This window comes from Molothrus ater, chromosome 4 (assembly GCF_012460135.2).
Source record: "Molothrus ater isolate BHLD 08-10-18 breed brown headed cowbird chromosome 4, BPBGC_Mater_1.1, whole genome shotgun sequence".
NCBI classification, from domain to species: Eukaryota; Metazoa; Chordata; class Aves; order Passeriformes; family Icteridae; genus Molothrus; species Molothrus ater.
In genome coordinates, this window is record NC_050481.2 from 9963871 (window position 1) to 9991745 (window position 27875).

The window sequence follows — 27875 nt, forward strand, 5'->3', positions numbered from 1 at the left end:
TGCTCCAGGCTGCCTTTTGTAGTGGAGCTCTGCTTGTAGACAGGCTGCTGCTTGTGCTCTGTGCAGGTGTGGACTCAGCTCTTCGCTTGGCTCAGCACCACGTGGTTGATCAGAAAGGAGCAAAATCAGTTCAGGTTTATCAGAAAGGACCGAATGGCCTTCGGTGGCCTGGCGACCTCATTCCGTGTTCAAATGCTCCCGGCTCCAAGGCTGTCAGAGCTCAAGGAGCATTTGGACAAGGCTCTCAGACAGAGGTGGGATTTGGGGGGATCCTGTGCAGGGCCAGGAGTTGGACTTTGATAATCCTTGTGGGTCCGTTCCAGCTCAAGATACTCGGTGCTTCTGTGGAAGAGACCGAGACAGCTCAGCTGTTTGCTGTGACACTTCACGCGTGTCCCCAGCCCTTCCCGGCGCCCTGCGCGGGATGGATCCCGGGGCCGTGTCCTGTCGCGGCGGAGCGGAGCTGCCTGTGCGCGGTCTCTACCGCGGGTCCCTTTCCCGAGCGGGCGGTGACGGTCGCGACCCGGCGCACGCGCGGTGCGCCTGTGCCCCCACGCCCCCCCTTCCCACCGCACGCGGCCGGGGCGGCCGTAACGTCACGAGGTGCCCGGGGTGTGTGTTCCCCCCTCTCCCCGCGCGCGGCCGGAGCTGATGTGACGTCACGAGGTGCCCGGTGCTCCGCGTCCCTTCCCGCTCCCCTCCCTCCCCGCGCGCGGCGGGGGCCCCTGCGACGTCACGGCCCCCTTGCCCGCGAGCGGACCCGCACGCGCTTCCCGCCGCGCGCCACCACCGCGCGCCCTCGCTCGGGCGAGGCGTGACGTCACAGGCGGCCACTGAGGAGAGGGGCGGGGGTGGGAGGGGGGGCGCGCGCAGGTGCATCCGCTTCCCTCAGGGCGCCTCCCGCCGCCGTCCCGGGGCAGCGCCCGGGGAAAGGTCGGTGTTTGCTCCCGGGAGGACAGAGCGCAGGTTCTTCGCGTGCTCCGCCCGCCCGTGTGAGACTCCCATGGGTGTTGCGCCTTCCCCGACGGCAGGGAGTCGCGGGCCGGGGTCGCTAGGGGGAGGCACGGCACCGGCGGATGGGCTGAGGCTCTGAGGCAGAGGGGAACGGGAGGGGAGGGAGCGCCGCGTCCCCCGCCCCGGTCTTGCTTTCCCTTTAGCCGCTAGCTTTCCCTGGCGGGCGTGAGGAAGCGAGGAGGATACGTATTTATTTATTTATTTAAATATTTGTTTGTTTCCTTCCCTAAAGGGTGAGGGGAGGGGAGAGGGAAGACCGGAGGAGGGCGCGGAGGCAACGCCGTCACCAGAGGAGGCGGTGGCGGGGAAGAGGAGGAGAAGAAGCCGGCGCGGAGCCTTGCCTGCCTCGCCTCACCTCGCCTCGCCTCGCCTCGCCTCGCAGCCCCTCCGCCGTCCCCGCCTCGCCGTCCACGGCCGCCGGAGTCACCGGCGGCCGCCCGTCCTCATGATGGCTTCGACCACCTGCACACGCTTCACCGACGAGTACCAGCTCTTCGAGGAGCTCGGAAAGTAAGGACAGAACGGGGGGTGAAGGCACCGGGGGCTGCGGGGGTCGGTGCGTGAGCCCTGGGGGGAGCCGCTCCCCAGGCCCCCTCACCGCTGCCGAGAGCCCCGCGGGAGCGCCCGGGCTCCAGCCATACGACTCCGGGGCGGCGACGGGCTCTGGGCGGGTGGCGAGAAGCTGCCCCCCCAGCCCCCGTGCCGCTATTTATTGTTATTTATTATTTATTGGTATTTTTTAGCTCTTAGGCTGTCGCGGCGTGGGGGTCTCGGTGTATGAGGGGTGTCGGAGCGCGGCGGGTGCCCCCCAGCGGCGGGGCGGGAGGTGCAGCCCTGAGCGCCATGTTGGGTGTCGCCCCCCGCGGTGTCACCGCTGAGGGGGACATGGCCACCGCCCCCCTGTGTCCCCCCGCGGTGCGCCGGCATGGACCCAGTGAAAACCCGCCCGCCCTCCGCCCCAGCTAGCAGGATTGGTCACACGGCTTCTACCCCGCGGAGTTCACTGTTCAGCTGAATAAAATCAATGCTGACCGTCCCTGACAGAAAATCAGAAAATCCCTTTTTTTTTTTTTTTTTTTTTTTTTTTTAAATTCTGCCGACCTCACACCCCTCCATGCTGCCCGTTAGCTGGTAATGGCAGGGGAGTGTTTCAGTTGGACTGACACTTTACCCGGTTTTGGTTTCCAGAGGGGCGTTCTCCGTCGTGAGGAGGTGTATGAAAATCACCACAGGACAAGAGTACGCTGCCAAAATTATCAACACCAAAAAGCTTTCAGCTAGGGGTGGGTATATTTTAATCTGGCGTTTGTGATGCATCCTCCCTGTTTCTTGTGTTCATGTGCTAAGCATTAGGAAATGCTAAAAATAGTCGAGTATCTTAACAGATTTTTTAATACAATTTTAATTATTATTTCCTGGGTTTGAATTTTTTTCCCTTTATGTCTGATTTTTTTTTTCTGTGTTAAATGTTTCATGGATTGACTGCACGGGAGTCAGAGGTTGCTGTAAATCAAGAAAAGATGTTCAAAAACTAAAATCTAACATAATGCAGTCCCTTCAATTTTTAATATAAATAATTTGAGTCAAAGCATTTTGCAAGTTTTTTTTGGGGGGGGGGAGGATGGTCAATAATAAGTTTCCATTACAGATTTTATTTTAAACATTTACAGCTTCACTGACTTCTATGTTCCCATTGTATTTAAACATGAACATTAGGGCCTATCCGACCGACTATGAGTGAATGAGGAAAAATGTATTTTTACCTCAGACTAAACTTTTTTGTGAGAAGAAAATTATGATTAGGGAGAAAAAAAGTGGGTTTTGAGCTAACTGTTGTGGAGAAAGTCCCCGTGATGAAGTGGTGAGGAGTGTTACTGTTCCAAGGCTGCTGTACAGCTTGTTTCTGCCTTGCCTCTGATGTGCGTTTCCAGCAGCTTGTCAGCAGCAGCGGTGGGGTTGTTATGATACATTGTAGGTAAATATACACACGGTGTGGGCTGTTGTTGTGGAAAGGGAGTCTTAGCGGTGTCGTGTCAATTCCTCGTTAATTCCCAGCTGGAGTGCCTGTGACCAGGAGTCGGCGATTAGGGATCACTCACCCTTATCGTTTTCTGTGGTTTTATCGGAATTTGCAAGGAAGACGGCAGTGAATAAGTAGTGTCAGAGCCTAAAGGTGCTTGTGGCTGCTCTGCTTCTGGCCCACAGGAATCACTGCAGGTAAAGGGCAGCCTCAAGTCAGTATGTTTAACATAAGACTTTGCTTAGGACCATATGGCAAGTTCTGATAACATGCTGCTCTCTGATAAAGATCTTCCAATGGTTGTTACTTGTGGTTGGTGAAAGTTGTGTGAAAATATACTTTTCTCTGAATTTAACTCTTTTAACTCTTACTGCAAGATTACTTTTCCTTTATATTTGAAAGGTTACTTTAATTTTTTTTGTACAGTTACAGACTTGAAGGTAGGTTAAGCAATTCATAATACTTGAGATAAATATTTTCACAAGTTCGCTTTAAACAGATTTTTTTATTATTATTTAGCACAAAAATGTGATCTGTTGGATGTTGATGCATAAAATGAAACACCACACTTGATGTGATTTCATAGATCTGAGTAATTTTCAATGTGAGAAGGCATAACAAGGTCATCATCAGGTTACTGGTAACAGGTGGGGAATATGTGCCAGTAACCACGTTACCAATATGCCATGGGTTGTGTGTGTGATGGGTTAAATCCTGGAATGCTAGGCTAAATGAGGAAAAACTGTGTTTATAATTACTTAGCATTTGGATTGCACTGTATTTCAAGCTGTAATTTTTGTACTTGGTTCATGCAGGAGCAGGTTGGTCCTTGATGTGCTCTGTTAAGTAGCAGAGGCACATTTGGGAGAATTTAGCTCAGAAAATGGATTGAGGCAATTTTGATACAGATTTTTCTGTGGGTTCAACCCATAAAGGAAAGGGTTACACTTCAGAGCTGAGCTGTGGAGTATCTTTGGGAATCAGAAAATGCATGGTGCCTGTCCGTGAATGCAGGGAATGCCTTTCCATCTCTGTTTTCAGACATCCCAAAAATAATTGCAGTTTTTTACTTGCTGGGCTGGTTTTTGTGGAGGTTGTTTTGGGTTTTAGCACTTGGAAATCTACTAAGTAGTTTCTGAAGAGCAAGCTTCTTGGAGAAATCTTTAGAATCTTCTGAGGCAGTTTTTTAATTGTAGAAAGATGCACTTGAATGGCACTTGTGGTGCAAAAAAACTAAACCTGAAAAAGCCTCAAACTGTGCTTCTTTCTCCTGGCTGCTGTTGGGGATGGAGTTTAATAATAAAGTGCTGGTTTTAGATTTAAGTTTTGTTCTACTCCATCTGAACTGCTGCATGAGGAGGTAGCAGTTCACTTCTGTGTGTCACACCTACTGAAACACCCATTCCAGTGTAAATCATTGAGGCAGCTTCATCTGTGAGCAGAGTTAAGTGGAAATGTGTCCTCTTGGCTTGGAAATGTATTCCTTGTCTAAGGCTTGCTTCCCTTCAAATCTTTTAAACAAAATGTTGTATTTGGGCCTTTTTGCTTCCCAAGCTGGACAAGAGCAGTTTCAGTGTATGCTATGGAGGAGTCAAGACTTTCAAGACTAAATGAAACTTCCTTAAAGCAGTTTTGAAATTAGAATTTATTTAAGTGCCTTCAGCCCAGTCAGAGCAGTAGTTATCTTCCCCTTTCATCTCACCCATAAATGTTATTGGAGATTTTTCCAAATTCTTACTTTATCAGTCTTTCTAAATCTGATCTGGTCACCAGCTAATGCCAGCGAAGGTGTGTTCCCACCAGTTTCCTTGTATAGTTACAGGGAAATTTCAGGCAAATTGCATTCATGCAGAGGCATGGGCTTTGGCTGGAATTTGGAGAGGAAAAGGAAGCTGTGCCCCCTTGTTCTAGCAGAGGGAACCGTGGTGCTTTCAAGTTGATGGTCAGTTCTTTACAGAATTCCAATTCCATGTTTTTCTGATTTTAGTAGTAGAAGTAATTAATAAACATTGGCAGTTTGAATCTGTTTCAGTATAGCAAAAAAACTTGTTATAATTACATATATTCTATTTTTAAAGTCTTCCTAAGGTGCTATTCAGAGTTTTGATCTTGGTGTTTTCTAAGTCTAAACTGCTTGAATATCCACAGCTGGTTTCGTATCAATAGGTTATGTTCTTGCACAAGATGATTATGCTGCTGATTGGAAAAAAGGAAAGCATAGAAAGGTATGTTACCCTGTAGGAGCACAGCTTGTGCTAATTGGGAGTGGGCCTGGAGCCTCATCCCCAATGGGCTGCAGCTGTGCCAGGCAGGGGAGCAGCATTCAGGGTAAGGAGCCATGGAGTGCCCAGGGGCACTGACCAATCACCCAGGGGAGCAGAGGGCACACAGGTGCCGTGCATGAACAGGAGAGCATAAAAGGCTGGGCTGAGGAACAGGAGGGGCAGATCCTTGCAGCCTTCTGAGGTGACCTGATGTTGCTGTGTATGAGCAGCCCTGATGCCTTCTGATGAGGTGTGGGGTGAAGCCTTCTGATACTGTATGGTCATGCTCTGTGTGTTGTGGCCCTCTCGACTGTGGCACATTCTGTGGCATTATTCTTCTAAAATTAACTTCAGTGATGAACAAGCACACAGGAAACCAAGAGTAAAGTGGAGAATGTGTGTTGGCTGGTTCTGGGCTCTGTATGGTTTCAGTTGATGAAGTCTTTGGGATTTCCTTACTCTTCAGTAAGGGCTTGGGCTTGTCTGTGTTGTTTTTCATGTGTAGAAAGTCATGCAGATCAAAGTCAACTTCTGTGAAATGACTTTACTTTTCCCCTTTCTCTTCCAAATACCAAAAAATGAGCAGATTTTCTGTTTTGCCATTATCTGTACATCTTTTTCCTTCTCTTTTGAGAGTCATCTAGCTTTGATCCAAATTGATTTCACATAAACAGACTCATTTTCTTAGTAGGTTTAGCCCTCATTTTCTGTCTTCCAAAAAAAAAAAAATAGGTAAGAGGTTGCTTTTCTGCTCATACTTGAAAAGGTACAGATAGATTGGTAGATTTTCACTGGGTGTATGTATTGCCAGTAACTCCTACTGCCGGTTTCTAGTGCCTTGGGTGCAATGTGGTGGTGTCTGTGGGAGGAGGGGGGTGTCCCAGTCCCTGCTCTTTTCTGGGGAGCTGGTGTCAGAAGCTGGGCACACCTCTGCCAGCCCTTGGGCTGCTGCAGCAGGACTACCAGCGCTTTGTTGATGAGCATATGCGCTACAAGGAGTAATGTGAGAGTCAGCTGGAGCTTATTGCTGCTCCCTGAAAAGCTCTCCTGAGCTTTCAGGGAGCAGCCATTCCTTTAGCTTCAAGCCTTGGAGGTGTATTGCTGGATATTTATCTTCCTTCTTAGCAGGAAATTTCCCAAATGTTTTTCAGTATTTCTGCTGTTCTTTTCTGGGAGCTCGTGCCTACAGGTGCACGGCACAGCCAGAGGGCCTGGAGCCGGGCTCACCTGCAGCCAGCTCCGATGGGTGTGGAGGCTGCAAACCCCACCCCTGGGAATGGCGTTCTGTGCAGCGTTGAGTAATTGGGCTGTGGGAAGAGTGCTTCAGCCTCTGAAGCTCTCCAAGTAGGGCACCTCATGATCCCTAAAGTGATTTAGAGTACTTTAGGGGGATGAATGAAATGGGAAGAGTGCATAAGGTAGTGTTGTTCAGCCCAGCTTTTTGTGACACAGGGATAAACGTTTTTGATGTGTCACTAGACTAACATTTCCTTTAGTCAGGTAGCTTGTGTCAGTCCATGCCAGATGTTGCGCAGGAAGGCAAGCTCTAATAAGGCTTCCAGTGTTCCACAGGAGGAGAAAATAATAACTCTTTCTAATCTAGCTCAAGATGTTAATCTCTGAAGCACACATTTACCTGTGCCAGTTTATTACAACACATGTATTTTTAAAGGTAAATTCTGTTCTTACGCACACGTGACATGACTCCCACACAGACAGGACTGTCCTTGGGGCATTTAGTTGTCAGTGAGGCAGATTCTGTCTTTGTGAGGACAAGATTTAAGCTTAGGATTTTAGTGGTTTTCTTCCATGTCTTGCTGTAGTCTTGTTTCTCTGGTTAATTACTTGTCATTAAGAGTGGTTTAAAACTGTTTTTCTCTGGTATGTGAGAAGGCTCACCTGCTAACATGTAGTCACCCTTTTTAACGTTTGTGGTCAATGTTTGTGTTCAGTTTAGTCCTGGCATTCTTTTCAGTTTGACATCAGTTGTAACACAACACACTCATTTGAATGTTTATCTGCAAGTATTTGTTTAATTGCAAATTACTGTAATTTAGCAGGCTGCTGGTTCTGTTGAAATTGACTCCATTCAGACAGCTCAAGCTAACGGGGAGAGAAGAGTGTTATCAAAAAAAAAACCCTCAAAAGGGATTTTTGGTTAGGTGCTCTATTTTGTGAAGGTTTGGAGCTTTTAATTCTGTTTTGGTGTTAGCATTTACTCTGGTGTTAGTGAAGACCTGAAGAGCTTTCAAATAGCACTGAGAATAAGGACTTTGAAACTCTGTGATGGGTGTTGGTTGGTAGTAATTGATTCTCACAGTTAAACTAGATTGGAAATGAAATGTCCTGGCAGTTCATAGTTAAATTATTCATAACAAATGCTGTGTTGATTTCAATAATGTCACTTCTGGAGTTTTTGCAAGAGCCATTGTGACCAGAATTTCTCTTAGAAAGGCATGGAGAGTAAAAAGGTGTTTGCATCATCTGTCAGCTCAGTTTCAGCAAGCTCCTTAGGGGAAGAGAGGGAAATGCATATGAAAGGGGATTATTGGGGACTTCTTTGGCTGCTGGTCTCCAGCCATCTTCTGTCAGAAGTTACACATTATGGCACTGATTCATGCGCTTGTACTGCGTGTTCTCTTCCTGCACAGTGGAGACTTCACTGCACGCTTGAACAGCTTCACTTGGGGAATTGCTGCTGTTGGGAGAGAAGGGAGAACTTAAGATGCAGGGGAGAATACAAACAGAATACCTTTCTGAGCTTCCACATCCTGATACTGAAATAGGGATGTGTGCTGTTCCTCCTGGTCTGAGAGAGAATGTTTTGCTATGTTCACATGGTACTTCTGAGTGAAAGGTTTGGGTCAAGTACAAAAATAAGGAAACTAACACAGTGGTCAATACTTTGCATTTATTGTAGATTGGTTCTGTTTGTTGCACATAATGCCATACATAGAAAACATTGTTTTGGGGGAAACCACAGGCCAGCTCAGGTGTTTGTGACTTGGATCTGACCTCGTTGACAGCCAAGTAGAAATACACTTGTTCCTGGAAGGACTGAGAATCAGGCACAGACCAACCAATTTCAAGCCCTCACTAAACTGTGAAATTGAAATGTGAAACTCCCGCCATATGTAGGCATGTATTGATCCAAATGCTGAACATTAATGCACCTTCTCAGGTTGTGACTGGGCTATGTGAAGCCATCTCTGCTATGTTTATTCACACTTGTATTGATTTCACAGTCTGGTTTGAGGTTTGAATCTTTTTTTTTTCCAAGGAATTGAGGAATGTCTGACCTAAGAGTCTGGAATAAAAGTCAGTGAAATATTTTGATTTACAAATGTCTTTACTGCCAAAATAGTGCTTTTTGTGTGTCAGTCCTTCATTTGACCTCCTGAGAGATGTAGGCCAGGGTGTTTGATATATCCAGTTTCCTCCTTTGTGCACATAAATTGCACATTTGTCAAATGCTTTGTGAGGATATTGTGGGGGTTTGGGAGATGATGTGAGAAACATAACTACCTCTGCGCTTGGAAAAAGGTTACTAGAGAACAAAACCCTAACTTAACGGCGGCAATTCCTCTATTTAATTCCTTATTAAAAATAATTGTACTTTGAAATTGAATAAACATCTGCTCTCTTGTGGAGAGGCACAGGAGTCCAATCTGTCTGTTTATTCCTTGGATGTACTGAGCTTGTGTACATCTTGCAGTGCATGTTTGTGCAAACTCCTCATCCGTTTAATCCTTGTATTATAAGAAATGTCCTGTGTGTGGTATCAGGGAGGGTGGAGAGTTTGTGTGACATGGGCTTGGTGTTTTCTTCCAGGCACACAGTTTGCTGTTACCCAGCGTTGTTTTCTAGATTGTTGTCAGTTTGTTCTGAAATTTATTGGAGTTGTTTGGATCAGAGAACTCAGCTTTGCAGCCCTGATAATTTCTGTGGCATCTGATCAGAAGCTGCTGGGTGTATTCTGCTGTAGTGAGGGGTTACCTAATTCCTCTTGAAACTGTCCTTTTAGATGCCACTGGACAAAAGCAGGAGCTGTCAGAAAAGCCTGGGAGTGGCAACTTTTGCATGGGTTTTTTTGCAAATTTTGCAAATTTGCATGGGTGTCTTATCCCTGATGGAGCTTCTTTTCTGATCTGGAGCTTCTTTAGTGGGAATTGACAAGTGTAAATGGTACTACAGCATATATTTGTTTTTTCTAATTAGGTTTTTCAGTCTAGAAAATGATAGGTAATGTGCTGAGCAAACTATTACAGAGATGTTTGTGCAGTTATTGGTTTAAATGGGTTGTATTTGGTAGAAAGGAACTTTGCCTGCCTGGTAGTTTGAGGGAGCTTCTGTTACATGAATTCCTGACCTTTTGTCAATACTTTCTAAGTATTTCACAGCAAAATTTGAGAGTTAATGCAGGCTTAATTAAAAAAAAAGCCAACCCAAACCTCTTAAAAGTATCAAAGTAGATTTTAATAATTGGAAATGTGATGCTGTGGATATTTGCTGGTTGAGGTGAAGCATTTTATCTTGTGGTGAGAGGCTTTTAAAATTTTTTTTTACCAGTAACAAAGAATTTATCACTGCTAAATGTATGAAGTTAAAATCCTGGTGATGCTTTCCAAGAGAGCTGTCTGGCATCCATAAAACCAGAATTAATTTAGGTTTGGCAGTCACTTTCAACTTGAATGTAGAGTGTGCTTGTATATGTTCACAGCTGGTTGTGGGCTTTGTCTTGCTCAGTTACAGCCAAATCACTCATTTTGGGCTGTTTTGGGGACAGTCTTTCCCATTGTCCTACATGTGCTCTAGGGAGTTGGTTTTTTACTGTGCAGCAGTTTTGACTCAGCCATTTGCTGCCCACAAATATCAGCCTTGAAGCTGATATTTGTGAGCAGCAATTTACTGCCTGTGTTTTCAGAACTTTGTTCCTGATTTAATTGTAGTTGGGAACTGCTTACTTGTAAGTTTTCCACAATGTGGATGCAAGTGTTGCAGCAACAGTCACGTTGCATATTCATGTAGCTGCACAAACAGATGGGGTTCCTACATAAAATCCATATTTGTCAATCTGATGGGATTTGCCAAGGCTTAGCTTTCATTTAAATTATAACCTCCTGGAGAGATAGGTTCATGATTTAGTGAGTTAAGAGAGGTCTTCAGGTTATTTGTATTGCACAGCAGTTCTCAAGCTACTGCTTAGGTGTGATTTAGGTTTGGGAGACTTCTTGTAGGAATGGTTTTAATGGGCTACTGCTCATTAGAATAAGTACTTGCCAAATTCAGTGATTTCTCTTGAAACCTTATTCATTTGGGTGATGTAACTCATATCCTGCAGAAAGTGAAAATGTATAAGCAATTATAACATGGTGTAACATGAACAGACTGCTGCTGCTGTGGTGCTGCCTTGCAGGGAGCATTTTGTGCTCTAGGGCAGATGACCTTTGCTTTCCCTCAGGGTAGCTCCAGGTGCTGCTGAACTTTTGGTAGTAAAACACACTTGGAGACCTGCTTTACACCTTTTTTCAGAGAAAGATGTCACTAACCTTGTGTCTCCAAGATGCAAGTAAGGATCAGTGCAGAAACCTTAAAAAACTAGGTTTTCCCCATTCTTTATTAAATGCTGTAGTTACAAAATTGAAAAGCTTGTCTTGGTGCTTTTTATACTGAGTCTGCTGCTTCTAAAATAAATCCCCCTTGGGTGTAAGGTAGCTTCCTGCTCCTTGCATTGCACAGCATGGACAGCTAGGAATTTGTGATTAGGATTGCACTAAGAAATGCTCATGGGACTAAATGCCTTGCTGGTCATGGCATAAAAGCCCTTCATTTTCAGAAATTTTTAGTATCACTGCTGCAACTGGGGGACGGCAAAACCAGGTTTTTTTGTCACATTTTTGTATCTTTTCATGGTACTTTGATGATTTTCATCATTGATACTCAGTAAACTTTTGCAGGTTGAAAACCTTTTGAGGTTCTCCCTCTTTCAGTCAGAGCCTCCTGCTAGTCTGGTAACTTGGGGGAAGTGTAAGATTTATAGGGAGGTGTGTACTGGTGCTGGATGGAAGAACTCCCCAAGCCCAGTGACATCTCTTATACCTGTAGCACTCCATGGTCTTTCATTGCCATTGCATTTTTGGGGGGAAGGAAGAGGAACAAGAGGCCCCTGGTTCAGTGCTCTGTGTGTGTGCATGTGCACATGTGAGATGCAGGAGAAGATCTGGCAGAGCCTGTGTGTGCCCAGCCAGCTTGTTTGCTGTGGGAAAGTGATTAATGCTAAATAATCTATTAACTTAGAGTCACTTAACTTGTAATGAGGGCAGGAATTGGTGTCTTTGAGTTTTTATTTATTTGCGTTAAACATGATTTGTCTCTCTAAATGAAGTAATAAATTGCTTTCATTGCCATGTTAATCAAAACATGTAATGAGATGAATTTTCCCAGAGCAGAAGTTGCTTATGTGTGGTCCATCCCCTCTGCTTGGAGCTGTGTTAGGTGTTACAGACGTTTTGGGGACCAGATCGGTGACACAGCTCATGGTGGGACACTCAGTATCTCAGACATGCTTTGAGGAAACCCAAAAGAAGAGGACAAGAACTCACAAATTATGTGTATTTCAAACCTTTAATAGGTGCAGATTTTTTTAAGTTTCCAAGTAATGGAATTTAATGCATTTTTCAAAATGGTTATCATTTGGTCATAGTGTGTTCTTGTGGCTGTGGAAATTTCACAGCTGTTACATCCCAACATTTAGACTCCTGAAAGTGCAAAATATTTGGAAAAAATGGGTGTTTTTGTCCTTTAAATAGTGTTGATTCACCTCCATCACCCTGAAATAGGGTTGATTGCTCTGTTACAAACTGTGTTCTTGCTTAGGTAGTTTCAGGGATAAGGATTGCTCCTCTACCAAAACTCAAGGAAAGTCAAGTTCAGAGTCATGTTTTGGCTGTCAGTGGTCTGCTCTTTGTTACATGAAACAGGAAAACCAGGTCTAGTGAAACTGAACCTTTCCACTTCCAAATCACCTTTATCTGCTGTCAGACTTCTGCAGGGTAAGAGAACCTCTGAGCATTTAGCACCTGGACCTGACCTTCAGTGAAAATTGGGAAATGAAATTCAGGTGTATTTGAGGTAAAGTTGAGTCCTTCAACAGAATAAATAATGTGATTCAGTAATTGTCCTAGGGTGACGTTATGATGCTTGTATCCCCATTCATGTGCTCTGTTAATGTTGGATATTATGTTCTGTACCTTTAAGACTGGCTCTGAAGAGGGAAAGTTTTGTTTTGGTTTTCTTATCAACCTGGCGGGACACAGAGACTGCAGCTTTTGCTTTTTCTGCTTTTGCTTTTTGCTTTACTCTCTCTCGCTCTTGCTTGCTTTGCTTCTGCTTGCTTTGCTCATTAGCTAGTTTAGCTAAACTGTCCAAATTTCTTCCTGGACTGTTTCTCCTTTCCTTTTTCTGACCATTTCAAACCTGCCCTGGACTGGGACCTGGGAAACACCAAGATCCTGCACCTTGTGGCCTGCAGCAGCTGCCCCAGCGCCGGAGGGACTGAGAACAGAGCGACCACCCCCCAAGGGAGACTTTCTGAATTTTTCATCTTTTTTCAGAGCGGTGTCATCCGGTATTGTTCATTTTGTGTGCTGAGGGGTGCTGTGCTTGTTAAATAAACAGGTTCTTTCCACTCCTCTCCGAGGAATCCTTCCTGAACCAGTTGGGGGGAGGGGCCGTGTGGGTTTGCTGTCTGGAGGGGCCCTCCTTTGGAAATTCTCCTCCAAATTTGCCCTAAACCAGGACAGAAATCAAGAAAATTAACTGGGGAGGTGAATGGGTTGGTTATTTTTGCTTTATTGAAGACAGAATTTAGTGTTGCCCTATTTTACTTCAAAGACTTCACTAAATCTGGGCTGTAAATCAGAAATGGATGGTGTTTGTTGTCTGTGCCTGGGCTGTCCTTCAGAGAAGGGTTCATCTTTCATCAGTGTATTTATCAAGGACAATCTTATTCTGATTATTTTATGTAACAGCCATCTTCCCTTAGCTTCCTCCTGTATGACAGACTGGCCATTCTCCTAATGCATTCTACAAGCTAATTTAGATATTTATATGTGGATGTTTCGAGTGAGGAATTGGAATTGACCAGAAAAAAAACACTAGGAGAGGTTGTCTGAGTATCTTTAGTATCACTGGTGTCTTTATGGCAGGGTCTTGCCTGGTGAATTCCAGTGTTTATTTACAGATTGATTTGGCTGGTTCTGAGGCTGGTAATGAAGGAACTCATTTAGTAATTTCACTTCAGCTTTGCCATTCATCACTAGGTGTTCTGTCACCTCTTTTACCAATTTCAAAGCTAGTTTGGTAATTTCCATTTTTACTCATTCCCAGTTGCCTCATTTTCTTTGTTTTTCTTAAATATCGGAGCCTTGCCGGAGGCTTTGATCCCTGTCTGGAACAATTCCTTGGAGTGCTGTTTCAGAGGACTTGCTGTACCCAAGCGGTAACTGATATGCAAAGATGTAGGTAGCTGCAGGGTTTTGGGGAGTTTCTCAGATGATGCATATTGAGCCCTAAGTCCAAACCCATTTCTTTCCATCACAGGGATGTTGAGCAGTTCTTGACACAGGCGCGTTCTATAGCCTGCTGTTTCTGTCGCCTCTGTGCCAGGTCGAGTGGAAACTGCTGTGAAAATAGCTCCATGAAACAAAGCTAAATTAGGAAGAGTTTCTGTTGAGTGTTGACTTGTCTCTGCAACCACAGATGCTCATCTAATCAACAAAATGGCTAAAGAAACAGAAAATTGTACAAGTGCACTAGGAGCAGCCTAGTTCATTGTTTAAAGTTCTATTGATTCACACACTAAATAAACTGAAACACTTTCAAAATGTTACTAATTGTTGTTGACTGGTTCAGTCAATAAGATAGTGTGGAAAAATGCTTAACCAGCTCAATGGAGTTTTTGAGGGTTTTCCCCAATTGCTTTGCATGACCTTTTTTAATATTTTTTTTTTAATTGTAGCGGTCCTTTTTCTTCATGTTTCTCAAACTGCAGCTTATAGGCAGCTCGTGTTACATAGAGCTGTAATAGAGGACAGCAGAAACTTCCTGAGCAGGGAAAATGCACAAGCTCCCAGTGCCCTGAGCTGTGCTTTGTGTTTGTAGCTTTGTGAGGGAGCTGTGGCAGGTACCAATGGGAGGGGCTGTGTAAGAGCACCCAGGTGCTGCCTGGCCCAGGTTTCAAGTCTTGAACATGGGGAATGTGCTTTGGGCTTTTTTCAACAAAAAAATTCATTCTAATGATATCAAGTCTCTGCAATCTGACCTTGAAAATTAGGTGATTTTACATAAACCAACAGTGCTTGGGTATTGAGCAATAACGTAAATGTGACAAGTAATGTGCTGAGCTATGCCAACAGGTGTGAGTACTCATGAGATCAGCATCTGGGTTTGCATCTGTCAGGTTTTCTTTCCTATGTAGAGAATAGACATTTTTATTTAAAATTACATAAAGTAGGTTTTGAATTAAAATTTTTTATTAATAGTAAGCAGAAAAGTTCCACATGAAGGCACATGCTTTGCCTGTTTGGCATTAAGTTTTTTTTCAAGATTGAGAAGTGTTTTGATAAATATGGAAGATAGATATTTAAATTAAAGGAGTATTAAGTTCCTTGCTCTTATAAATATTTTGGTTGATTGACTGATTTAATTTTTTAAAGGGCAAGCATGTCCCTTGATGTTGATTTTACTGAATCTTAATAATGAAAAACTGATGCTACAGCAGAACAACAAAAAAAACCTCCCATTATTTTTAGTGAAGTGTTTTGGTTGAATTTCTCTCTGCACTGTGTCTGACTTGGATCATCCTCAGGGAAGAAGGAAAGATCTCCACAAGGAGAGCAGTTTTCCCTTGTGGGGCATGTTACAAAAGTTAGTTTTACAGAATGGAGGGGGGAAAAAGTGAACAGCTTGTTTGCAGTATTGAAATCCAAAGTGGAGGTGTGAAACGCATCTGTGCTAACTCAGAATTAGCACTGCCTCAGGCAGTAAATAACAGAATTCTGCAATCATACCAAGTTAATACTTATATTGTCAGACTTAAACAGCAAACATCAGTGGAACCAGATAGATATTCCTGACATCTCTTTAATGTTCATCAGACCATGCAAGTTCTAGATAAAAAATGGGATTATGGGAATGAGAACAGAACCATATACCTAATGCTGCAATGGCATTCCTCTCGAATCTTAGTAACGTGACAAATCTCAGATATCTCAAGTACACCTTCTTGCATCTGTGTTTCATAGCACAGAGTTAATGAATCATCTCAAAGGTGATTGGAAAAGCATTTGTTAAATTTCCTCTAAATTATGTAATGTAAATTCAGTGTCAGAATGACATATACAACACTTACCTGAATTACCTGTAGTGGCTCCAAAATAAGAGGTCAAAACTCGATTAATTGTCTTACTAAGCAGAGATTATCAGCTCCTTTGGCAATGTTACTACTAATATTAGCCAGAATTTTTTAATGATACTGTGATATGTAGCTATATCAAATTATCACTGTGAGTTTTGGGTACTCACAGGCTAAATCTGCTTCTGGACTCACATGCTGAGATGCACAGAAGACAGAAGTTTGCATATGATGTTTATGTTTTTGAAGGATTCCCCTGCCCTTCCATGTTCTTTAAAAATGGATTTATTCTTTGCTCAGAAAAGAGGGTGTGAAGGAGCTATCCAAGAGCTGTGCAGGTAGACTTGGTCTGAAAGCCTCTGTAGAGGATGTTTAAGCACATGTGCTTTATTTTGCAACACTGAGTGGGCCATAATTTCGTTCCACTGCTGTAACCTGATCATGTTTAGTCTGGTACCTGTATCCTCAGCAGCTTCAGGTGATATCATAGAGGATATGGATGATGTCCATGTCTGTGCCATTCATGTACCCTTCTGATGTTCTCTTTCTCCACCAATTTTGCTGAGCTTCTGCTTTGAGAACTGTTGTTCTCAGTCTGATGCTTGAGAAGGTTTATAAAATAGACATCTGAGTGGTGTGTATAGGTTTGTTGGGTTTATTTTGTTTTGGTGGATTTTGTCTGTTTCTCTTCTGCAATTGCTACATCCCGTCTCTGAGATGGGGTCTCCCTGACTTCATTACAAGGTAATCTATTTTAAACTCTGTCTCTTTCATGTTGTCCCTTTTGCTTGTTTTTCTTTTCTGTGTTATGCAAATACTCAGTGTAAAAAAAGTTCTTGTAGTTAGTTAAAAAGTTAGAAAATCCTCTTTTAAAATGCATACTGTTTTGAATTAAATGTATTTAGGTTTTGGATGTATTCAATTGTGGCATATATTTTAACCAAGGTATTTTAAGCGTTTAAGCAATTTTTGAAGGTCACTCATTTTCATGCTAACATTTACCCACTCCTACCAGAAATCCATTCTGCTTCAGTTTTAGTTCAACTTCCTGGATTTCAGTTATAACCTATCTATGATAATGTAAAAATAGTATGTGGGACATCAGCTGGGGTCTCTTGATGTAACAGAGGCTCCTTATCTGAGCATGGACTCCCTGCCAGGTAGAGAAGAGGAGAAAAAAAAGCATTGGCACGGCACAGAGAGTTTCATGGGTACCAAAAGAGGAGGCTTCATGATTATTTTAAAGGATGAGAAACTGGAAGGTCAAAAAAAACCTGATTATCTTATGGGGAAAGTGTGATGGCTTTTTAACCTGGTTTTTGTTGGTAGTTTTGCCTTATCAAGAAATGAAAATATTATCCTGGCATCCTATTATCCTGTCCCTCTAGCATAAGAGCTGAAGAAAAAGGGTTTGCTGCTAAGAGATTATTCAGTCATAAACTATGAGGTGTAGCTTGGTCTTGCATCGAGATATCAAGCAGAGTAAGACTTTGCAGTACAGTGAACTTCCAATTGCCTGTTTACAAGGATACATTTACCTTGTGAGTGTGGGAAGATTCTCCATATTTTCATAGGCCTTTTTATGAAACAGCTCAATAAAATGCTCTGCCACTGCTGCAGCCTGCTTCTCATTAAATACATTGATATTCTGTGGGGGATTGTTGAGTGACAAGCATCGCAAATGTGCCTGAAGTTTTCCTTAATGACTAAGCTTTATTGCCTAATATAAAAATGAGCGGCTGCGCAGGAGTGAGCAATGTTGTCAAACCTGTCATCAAGTTCTCTGAGTTGGTTTGAGTGCTTGTAATGTTCTTCCTTTAATTGACTTGGAAATTGGCAAAAGTTGCTTATAAACAGGGAAAAGCAATTTTTAAAGACGGTGGGAAAATTTAGCTTTATAGTTAGCTGTGCAAAGGCCTCGATAATTAGCTGTGGTTATATTGCCTGCTTTCATCAGCTTGGGTTTTTTATCTTTTATTCTGAATAGGATGAAATAACTTATTGAAGAATCTGCAGCCCTTTGACAGTGTTTGTAGGTTGCACCAAAAAAAAAAGAGTAAAAATATCATCTTTTCATTTGTTAGGTGTGCATCTGTTGCCATTACCTGAATGTCACTGGTTTTCCTTTTGTCAACAAAAGGAAAAAAACCTTACCCTTACTGCTAAAGAGGTCAAAAATGAAAGTTTTCAGTGTTTTCAAAAATGACACATCATGGTAACAGTGTGGTGATAACAGATTGAAAATGACAAATAATTCAGAAGCTGTAGTTACATCTTCCTCTGCTGCAGAGGTGGTAGTTAAAAAGCTGAAGAGTGCATAGCTTGGTAAGAACTGCTTTGAATGCCCTCATGATCATCCATAGCAAGACCCTGTGAAGCTTTGGGAGCACAGCAAGGTGGGGATCTGAGAAGAATCCACAATGAACTCTCCTTTATCTGATCTTTATATTTTAAGCCTCAGCTTAATCCCCTTGTCTGTCGGAGCCAAAGGTAGGGCAGTAGTTGTGTCCTGGGGTGACAGATCTCTGCTGCATTTGTCACCAGTGTCATGACCAACCTTTGTCTTGTACCCTTGTGTGATCAGAATGGGACCTAATTTCTCCTCTGAACTGTGTTTTTCTGATTCGCCATCTCAACAGCATTAACTTTAAAGAATAGCTTGGGAAACTGCTATTTTTTACAGCAGATTTGAACAACTGCAGTGCCAAGGACCAATGGGGAGGCAGTGCTATCGGAATGGCAGGTGCCTCTTGCACCCTCTGCCAAAGAAATTGCAACAATTCAACTTCAACTTTGCATTTCTTTTTTTTTCCAAAATAGCATATTATATTTTTCACGCTCTTATACTTCTGCTGTGACTCCCCTTGAAAAAGAGGAACTAGATCAGGAGCCAAAGAATTGACCCTGGGAAAGTGATAGAAATTTACCGATTAGAGGGGTGAATTGAGTTGTCTTTTGTCTTGGAAAAAATGAGCAAATAATTGAAATGGTGTCAGTAATTCTGTGTAGGTGTTTGTAATGCTGCAGCCTATGTTAAATCGAGCATGGGATTCTCAGAGTGATGCCTTAACCAGCTTGGCTGAATCCAAGGAGAGTTGAAATTGGTCAGAACATGAGGGTGAGACCTGCACTGTAATTCTGACAGGTGACAGTCTGTAAAATGGCAATTTCCATCCCTCTGGAAAGGCTTGGATGTAGCTGTGAAAATTACCTGTGTGTTTTCTGATGTGGAGAGATGCTACCCAGCAAGTGACCCTGGAAGTAGTGTCAGGGCTTTATCCCATGAGCACTGGAGCCAATAGGAAAATTGCAGAGCATGTCAAACATTTGATGTCTGTGCAGCAATGCTGCCACTCAGCCAGGCAGTGTGGAGCCTGATGGAGGAACTTTAACTGTCCCAAGGCTTTGTGCTGATTCTAGCAAGGGCTGTGGGGGGAGAGTTTTCAAAGAGGTTTGTCTGGCTGCTGGGGTCGTCTTTGTGCAGTGTGTGAGAACAGGGGTGCAAATGGTCTTGGCAAAAAGTCCCATGATCTATACATCACCTGTGGCAGCTTTAAAGGAGAACCTGCAGCTGCAATATGCTTCAATGATCCAGTAGCTGCTGGGAAGGTTTTGCTTGGATCTGGTATCCACTTCAATACACATATTTATAAGTCAGTTGGCTTTTCCTTGGAGAGAGCTTTTTGTCAGTGTAATCCCTTTTTATCAGGGATATTCTTTGATTAAATCTCAGATGTCTGCTTTTTTTAGTGTAAATGCTGCTCTCTTAGGTGGAAGTTCAAATCTATGCACATGACCTATTGTTGAGGTCATGTGCGTAGATTTGAAATCAAAGATCTGATTTATTTTATGTATTAATCCAATTTAAAATAATTGTCCCAAGTGACAGTTCTCTACGAAAATCTGGTTTATATCCAACCACAAATTACTATACACTTGCTACTTCTTGAACTGTACTGTGGTTTAGATTTTTGAAGTATGTGCTACCAGGCTATTTGATTAATGATTTGTGCAGAGCACTCCAGTGAGGAATTGTAATTTTGAAGTGAGGAACCGGGGCTAATTTATTCTCATCTATAGTATACTCATAAGAGAGATGTCTCCTGTGTCAAATGGGATGGCTGGTACTGGCTTGGGAAGAAGGTTTACTTAAACAAAAAGATACACACTGTTGTTTTATCCCTCACTCCAGTGGTAGTACTTTTACTGTTAGGGAAATCTGATATTGCATAATGTTAAAAATCAAGTTGAAAGGTGGTGAAACTGTGTCACTTAGGAAGCTTTATATCCTGATTCAACATGACAGTTTTGTGACCTGTAGCCTGTGAATAATCCATGGCACTGGACGTACCCTAAGTCTGGTCGTGTTTGCATTGTCTGCTAAATGATCATTCCAAATCCATTTCTAACTCAGAACAGGGATCATCCTGCTTGGCTCAGTGATTGCCCAGTTCTACCCAAACCCCTGGGTGCTGGTAGCACAGGTGATCAGTGCATGCCATGGATTGGCCACCCCTTGGTGGCTTGGCTAATCTGAAATTTGACGTTTTATGTGTATATGTCTGTCTATAGCACAAGGATCAATTATTGGGGTAATTTCAACATAATGGGTGCTATTTTTGTTTGCCATAGAAATCCAGAGGCAAGGAAAGCTTATGTGCAATTTATTAGAGGTAGAACTGAACAGCTACTATATCCTACAATAGTATTAAATATCCTAGCAGAATGTGGCCCTTAATTGAAAACCCTTGTGAAATGAGATTTCTGTCCATGGATTTTGAAAAAGGCAGTTGTCCTTTCTACCTATTGCAGTGTGAGCTGTGCAAGCTGCAAACTGGTTACTGACTTGATTCAATATTTTCCTCTTAAACTCCTATCTGAGTTTTTGCCTCTCTGGGATGTAGAGAGGGGGAAATTGTTTGCAGGTAACTCTGGGTAGTAGTCCAAGAGATTTGAAACAGTTGTGTAGTGTTTGATGGAATACCAAGCAAGATGTGGATCCTTGGCACCTTGCTTGTGCTCTGCCTGCCTCTTCCAGCTTCTGCAGCTTCAGGTATAATCATGTGAAGGGCCTTCTCCAGTGATGCAATGAGCAATATTTGCTCTTGCTGCTGATATGGCACAAACAAGACAGTCCCTGCGAGCTTCACTTCTAAACACCATTATGTAAAATTCATCAAAAATTTGTAAGGACTGAGGTCAGAACATCTTGTTTGGGATTAGCATCGCTGAGTCTGAGCGACAGGCAGAAGGAAAATGTAGCTTCTGCTTTCCTCTTTTCCAGGTGTTTCAAACCCACCTGGTTTAAATGTATTATTATCTCTAGAAAAGACTTTCTACTGGTGTCAAATACTGTGTAACCTGTGTTATGTATTGGTCTTTATTTTCATATGCCACAATAAAACATCATTTATGCAGAATAATTTTTATGCTGGTAGTTGACTGAAAATAGCTGAGAGCAATATTTGACATCTTTAAAGCTCAGGATGAGATGCTTTGATCATTATTGAAAACTCTTTGGAAAAGCCTGGAGAAATTGATGCTGGAAATATGAAGTATTTTTTTTACAGGTTGGAAGGTGATAAAAGGTGAAAGGCTCTTCAGCTTTTTACTCTCATTTGGTTCAGGTTAGGCATAGTGTATTTAAAATGACTGTTGGATCCTAGGACCATAAAACCTCTCCAATGTTCTTGAAGGGATAGCATTGCCGACAGAATTTTTCTTGAGTGCTGGGGAATAATGTACAGCCTGACAGCTGCACAATCCTTGTTGGAGCAAGGAGCTGTGCCTGTGCCTGGAATGCTGGATGCTGTGTTGCTGTGTGCAGGGGGATGCGGAGGGGCTGCAGCTGCTGGTGGTGGGAGGAGTGTCCTGCAGAGACAGCCAAACTGAACTCCTGCTCATGGCTGTCTGATGGCTCCAGTGCTCACAGCTACTGCTGCGTGTGCCTCATGTTCCTGGCAAAGACACGTCTTGTACTGCCTCTTCACCTTTCCCAGTGCCTGTGTGTGCTCCTCTGAGGGATTATCTCTGTCTGATAAGCTCCTTAGCTGCTCTGCACAGGCCTTCTCCTTCACAGCTCTTCCTTTGGGATATTTATAGGTGAGGCATTAACCACACAGACCTTCTTCTTACCGGGCTGAGGCGGGCTTCTGTATAGGCTTCTGCAGGTATGAAAAATGCCAATCACTTGTTTTTAAAATTTTAAAAGTTTAATAGTAATAAAATGGTTATAAAAATAGTAATACAATTAGAGTAATAATAATTTGGACAAATTGAATTAGGACAATATGAGACAATAGAGACAGAGTTACAGACCAAGCATGAGCCCGAAAAAGGACATCCCTGAACAAAGGATTAACTCTTAAAAACAACAGCCTATTCCATATTCATATACTTCATACATGGTGCATAAATTCCACTCAAACACAGGATTCTGTCTGGTCTGTGTCAGCTTCTTCCTCTGAATACTAACAGTGCCTTCAAGGCAGGAAGAAGTTGATTTCTTCTGATAAGAGGGCAATAAATTCTTTTTCTCTGAAAGATTTAGGTGCCTTGTGGCTGCTATCTGGTGTGAGTGCCTCATTCCTCTCTTAAAAAAATATCCCACTTACATAGGTCTTATTTTAACTACAAAAGTTACCTTTTAACTACAAGACTACATTTACCATATTATTAAAATGTTAATACAGCGCTACCAATCAATACATCAAAATACATATAGTGAATATCTGCATAGAGCCATATAATATGCACTTTTCACAGCAGCCTTGTTTGCTAAGGAAATTCAACTCTTGAGTCTTGAAATTTTGGAAGGTGTTCATTTAGAATTCCATTCATAAGGAATATTTGTTTCTTGTGACTAGTGGCCCTCAGGGCTTTTTTCACCCCTCTTCCTACATTTCTGCAGTCTGCATGGGACAGAGGTGGCTTGTGAACATGCAGCAGAAGAAAAGAGCAAATAGAGGAGGCGAGGCTGGAAAGAGAGTGTGGTTTTTTTCACTTACTTGTTGGGAAGCTGTGAAGCCATAATAGCTGTTTCTCTTCCCTTTTGATACTTTGCTGTGACACTGTGGAATCAACCTTCAAGAGATGGAAGATGGCCTTGTGCTGCACAGAATTACTCACCGGAGGCCATTCATTCTAGGAGGCAGACTGTAATGGAAAGGAGGTTTTCCTGCTATAATTACCTGGCATATGTTTATGTATATCATCTCTTCACAAGAAACTCTTTGAAAAGATGACTGTGCCTTCAAATCCAGTTAGGCTTTTCAAATGGCCAGTAAGAAGTACATGGAAAAGATAACAAGGATCTCTGAAAAGGCTCCCTGACTGAAAAGCAGAAATTATCACTTTTCATGGAAAAGTCTCTCTCATATAGCTTACGGTCATTTCCACATGAAATATTCAGGCTGCTCTTCTTCCCACACTGAAGTGTGCCTGTGAGCTATCATTAGTTACTGCACACTTGTACAAATCTGTGGAGAGTGTTGTTCAGATGTTAGTTCTGTGCATAAACTCTTCTTAAAGAACTTGCTAGGCCATTAATATTAGGCTGTTTGAAATAAGTGTTTCCTAACTGCTCTTACCTTTCTGGCAAAACTAGGAAATGTGCCTTGTCTTTTTGCCCAAAGCAAAAACATTATTGCTGCTGAAATTGGTTTAAAAGCATTAATGTAAGAAAGGCTTCAGTGCCACCTGGTAAATGACTTCATGTGCTTTTACACTTGACAATATGCAGATTGATTATGAAGCTTTTGACTGTCCAAGAAGCAGCCTTTGTCTCAGTTATTTCTCTTAGAATGACAGAAAATCCCTGGGTAGTAGTATAATTTCTAAGAATGACTTGTGAGTTTGGATAAAATAATTGTGTGGTTTATACTTATAAATTAATATCTCTGGACAAGTACCTTGCTAACTTCATAAATTTTGACATGGTTCAGACAGAAAAGCTTATTTGGGGACAATTAGGTTAAATAGAATCTTCTTCTGAACAAGTCAGGATATGAAAAGTTTTGAAAAGTTTTGAGAATTTCAAAGTGCAATGAAATGTGCTGAAAAAGCTTTTCTCTTGTGGAAGGGGAAGAAAAGGGTTCTCCTTTGCTGGAGGGGAAAAAAACAAACTCGAAATTGCAACCCAAAAATGAAGAGCTCATCTAGAGAAAAAGTGACAATTGAGGAACTTGCTCAAGACACTTGGACGTCTTTTGCCCACATTGTGATTCAAAACCTTGCTGAAGTGCTCACAGAGGAAGGTGAATGGGAAGCACTGTGCTTCTCATGTACCATGGAGGAACTGAAGACGCTTTTGAGGAGGAACATTCGTTCTCTTCTGTCCAGACAGAATGAGGTCTTGACCCCTTTTCAACTCGCTGCTGTAGTTTTGGATTAATATTCTTCTCGATATTAAAGAAGAAATTTTACTTAGCCTGAAGGAGCTGCATAATATTTCTGCCAAGGCTGTCCTTCATTCCAAGCCGGTGATTACCTTCCCTCCCTTCCCCTTGGACAGGTTATGTTTATAGGTCATAAAGAAGCACCAGCTAAAAATAAAACAAATGTAATTAAGCAGAGCAGAGGAGTAATACATTATTCAATATTGATATTGAAAGGAACGTAAATACTTTTAATTTTTCAGTGTAAGTATTTAACTGTGTGATTCTGATACCCAGTTATGGAACACTGCCACTATTTTAACTGTAGCTGTATGATTGATGTGGTTTTATAGGCTTTTCCTTTTTTACAGGTTGTCTACCAGAAAATTTCCTTTTTAAATTTGAATAAAATAAATTTCCATTTCTGAGGCTTTTTTATCCTACTGCTGCCACATGCATTCAGTGCTAGCAACTCTTCAACAGCTAGCAACCAGATTGGTGAGATCCTGTGATTATTAGAAAATAAGTGAATAACAAAAATCCTTGCAGCTTAGGGGTGGGTTGGAGTTTGTAGGATTTTTTTTTTCCTTTTATGTGTATGTTCATGATGTGCTTTTCTGCACTAAACTGTCTTAGCAAGTCTTGTGGCCTTAATGAGAATGCTTCTCAGTGTGTTCCCCTCACTGGCTGCTCACTGATGTGCTAATCTCTGGAGTCATCTGAAGAGCCAAAGGATTTTAACAGGTAGAGAATGTGAGTCAGACACAGCTTTGCTGATCAAAGGCTAACTTGCTCTTTAGGACACTTGTGCTTGGCAGCTCTTGGAATGCTTTTTCACTGTGCAAGTTCTTCATGTTTCAACCTGGTCTGAATCCTTGCAAGATCTAGTCCAATACTTTCATTACTTGAGTTGTCTTCAGTTGAGTCTAGATTTGAAGTATTTGCTTTTGATATTCTCCTTTCTCAGATTCCTCCCTCCCTTTCTCCCTCCCTTCACTCTTCATCTCCCATTTGGAGAAAGGATGCTGCCTGTCAACCTCAATGGGCTATCAGAAGGATTTGTAAAGCCCATGGAGTATAATTTCCAAAAACAGGTCTAGCTGATAAAACATTTATACAAGGAACTGTCGGGGAGCTTTTGGGCTGGCGAGGCCAAAGTTAGACTTGCCCAGTGCACTGAAAGCCAAATGTGGCCATCCTGTGATCATCCTTTGGAGCCCTCTGATGTGCTGAAGTTCACCAATAGCCAGATACTACATGGAAACTTTTACACTACATTCCTGATGGTCAATTGCCATCAGAATACCTATTTTATTTTTATCTGATAGAATTCAGATTTTTATTTCATATTTTGGGAATCATTAGAAAAGAGATAAAGGAGTCCAATTTCATTATTATTGATCAATAGACAATTTTGTTCAGTCTGGAATCACTTCTGCATCCCATTAAACCTTTTGAACTGTCTAATTTGATCTATAAGCAGAGATATTGACACATGACCCTTAACTGCAGATATGTTAAATTGAGATACAAGTGGGCAATTAAAAATGTATCTTGAAATAGGAGTGTAATGTATATGGTATCCAGCCCATTAAGCAAACTGTCAGACTGTAGTTTGGAATTCTCTTTGCTGGGGGAAATTGGAGATTAAAGTTCCTGAGGTAGTGCATAGTGATGAAAATAATAGCGGAGCTTGGGGGATAGAAGATGGGATTTAAAAAAGATGAGCATATTTCACTTACACATGTATTTTGCAGCAAGTGAAGGACTGAACTTAAAATCTTCTGTGAGAGATGGTTGATATCTCACATTATTACCCTCTAAACAAATACCTCAAGAAGGAAGAAGAATTATTTTTAATTTTACACTTGAACCATGGATCAATGAATTCACATCACTGAGGGTGCTGCACCTGGCTGGTAGCTTGGCTGTCCTTCTGCATGCTGAGCACTGAGCTCACTTAGGATGTTTCAAGGCTTTGGATAGCTCCCTGATCCTTTTGGGTGCCTTCCAACTCAAGATATCCTATGAATTCTTGTAGTCTTTTATGAAAGCCAAGAGAAAATGTGAGGATGAGCTCTGTGGACTGCTCTGTGTTTACTGATGAGTTGGTGCAGTGGGTTCCTGTGAAAGCAAACAAGGCCTGGTTCCTGCTTTGCTGCTCTGAGCTCTCCTGGTGTGTTATATATAGAGGTAGGGGCTGGGAAGGGATTTCTCCTATGTGTGCTCTGCCCTGGTGTTGACAGAGCACAGTATGGGCCATTCACATGAGCTCCTGATGCTTCCCTTTGCACCTGCCAATGGATTCCTGCAGTGCAGGAGCTCAGATTGGTCTGAGGAACCAGGTTTGTTCTCCACTGAAAAACCTGGAGTACAAATGCAGAGGGGAATCTCTTCATACTGTAGGGTTTTCTTGTTTTCTTTGTTTTTGTTTTCCCTGTGGGAGTTACCAGAGCTGTCTTTGGTAGAGGCAACAAAGCCTGACATGCCAAGCTTTAAACTGTTTGAGGATTTGACCCATTGATCTTGCGTGCTGCTAAGTTAGAATGAACAATTAATTGGTGGTAGAAACCTGATAAACTTCCCGTTGCTTAACAACGTCAAAGCAAACAATACTACCATGTGTTTTCTCTGAGCTTGTTTGTATTTAAAATAGCTGTGAACATGTCAAGTGGGCACATGAATTAAGTGCTGTCCGGATAAATTACTTGCAGAATTAAATTGATGTGAATTTTAAGTACTCATTTGTTTAATTTGGTGATGTTGCATTGTGCAGAGCTATTAAATTGGGGGTTTTGCAGCTGTTTCACTTACACTGGGATCTAAAGGGCAGCCTGAGTTGCTTTGTGCTAGTCTCCTGTTTATGTGCAGCAAACATGGGATCCAATGGTAAAAACACTGGCACAGTGCCCAAACTTGTCTGCTTTTGGGAGTCTCCTGTTAGGTTGGGAATGGTGGAGAGAAGGAATGTTTAACAATGTCTAGTTACATACCTACTTCACAGTTAATTGGCATTGTGTAATCAAACCATGCATCATCTGGCTTCATCAGTTAGGAGTATTAATGCTGTAATAAAGGCAAATACTGATTGGTGCAGTGGGCTTAGTGGGTTCCAGACAATGGTTTTGTTCAAGGGCTGCCAAATTATCCAAAACCTTGACATTACATTATTTAAACAAAAGAAAACTTGTCCTCATAAAAATGTAAATGTAGAGGCAGTATGGCTGAAAACTTACACAAGAATTCAAATTTCAGTTTCCCTTATCTCTGAACTGCTGCATGCGGAGGTAATGCAGTTTCTGTATTGCAGCTGGATGCTGGCAGGAGCCAGCAGCTTGAACCCAGTTGTGCACAGGAATGAGCTGCAGGCATGTTTGGACATGCAGGCTGCTCCTTAGTGTCCAGTTGTTCTTTTCACTTCACTTGGTGGAGAGAAGTTATGAACCTCCTAAACAACAGCCCTAAAAGTTCCTGAAGTTATTACCTCATAAAATAGTTTTGTGGTCTTGGAAGTCATAAGTGTTTCAACTCTACTCTTTAGATGGAGTAAATGAGCCCAGTGAATCAAATATTGACCAAGAGTATTTACAACCTTTTTTCTAGTGGTGTGTGCACACCCAGACCATTTAAGTGGGTAAGAACATGAGCAAGGATGGGTCAGTTCTTTGGAACTTGGACAGGTTGTAGGTGGAAGTTCAGAAGCATAGGAATGTTCAGGTGAGCTGAGCAGACTAGAACAGCAGGAGAACTTCAGCCTGGGACCAGTTTATTCTTGCTTTCATTACTCT

General features: G+C 42.4%; 1 protein-coding gene across 11 annotated transcripts in view; it reads left to right on the forward strand.

Moving 5' to 3' along the window:
- Nucleotides 1–1174: 1174 nt before the first annotated feature.
- Nucleotides 1175–27875, forward strand: part of CAMK2D (calcium/calmodulin dependent protein kinase II delta) — a 120854-nt gene continuing 94153 nt past the window's right edge. For 4 of the 11 annotated variants that reach the window (XM_036381544.2, XM_036381545.2, XM_054514531.1 and 1 more), the window contains exons 1-2: nucleotides 1176–1524; nucleotides 2203–2297. In XM_036381544.2, the coding sequence (XP_036237437.1) occupies nucleotides 1460–1524; nucleotides 2203–2297 (160 nt within the window). In that variant the 5' untranslated portion in view covers nucleotides 1176–1459. Of the gene's footprint in view, nucleotides 1525–2202; nucleotides 2298–27875 lie in introns of all 11 variants that reach the window. The other 7 variants (XM_036381548.2, XM_036381552.2, XM_036381550.2 and 4 more) reach the window with 4 other exon arrangements.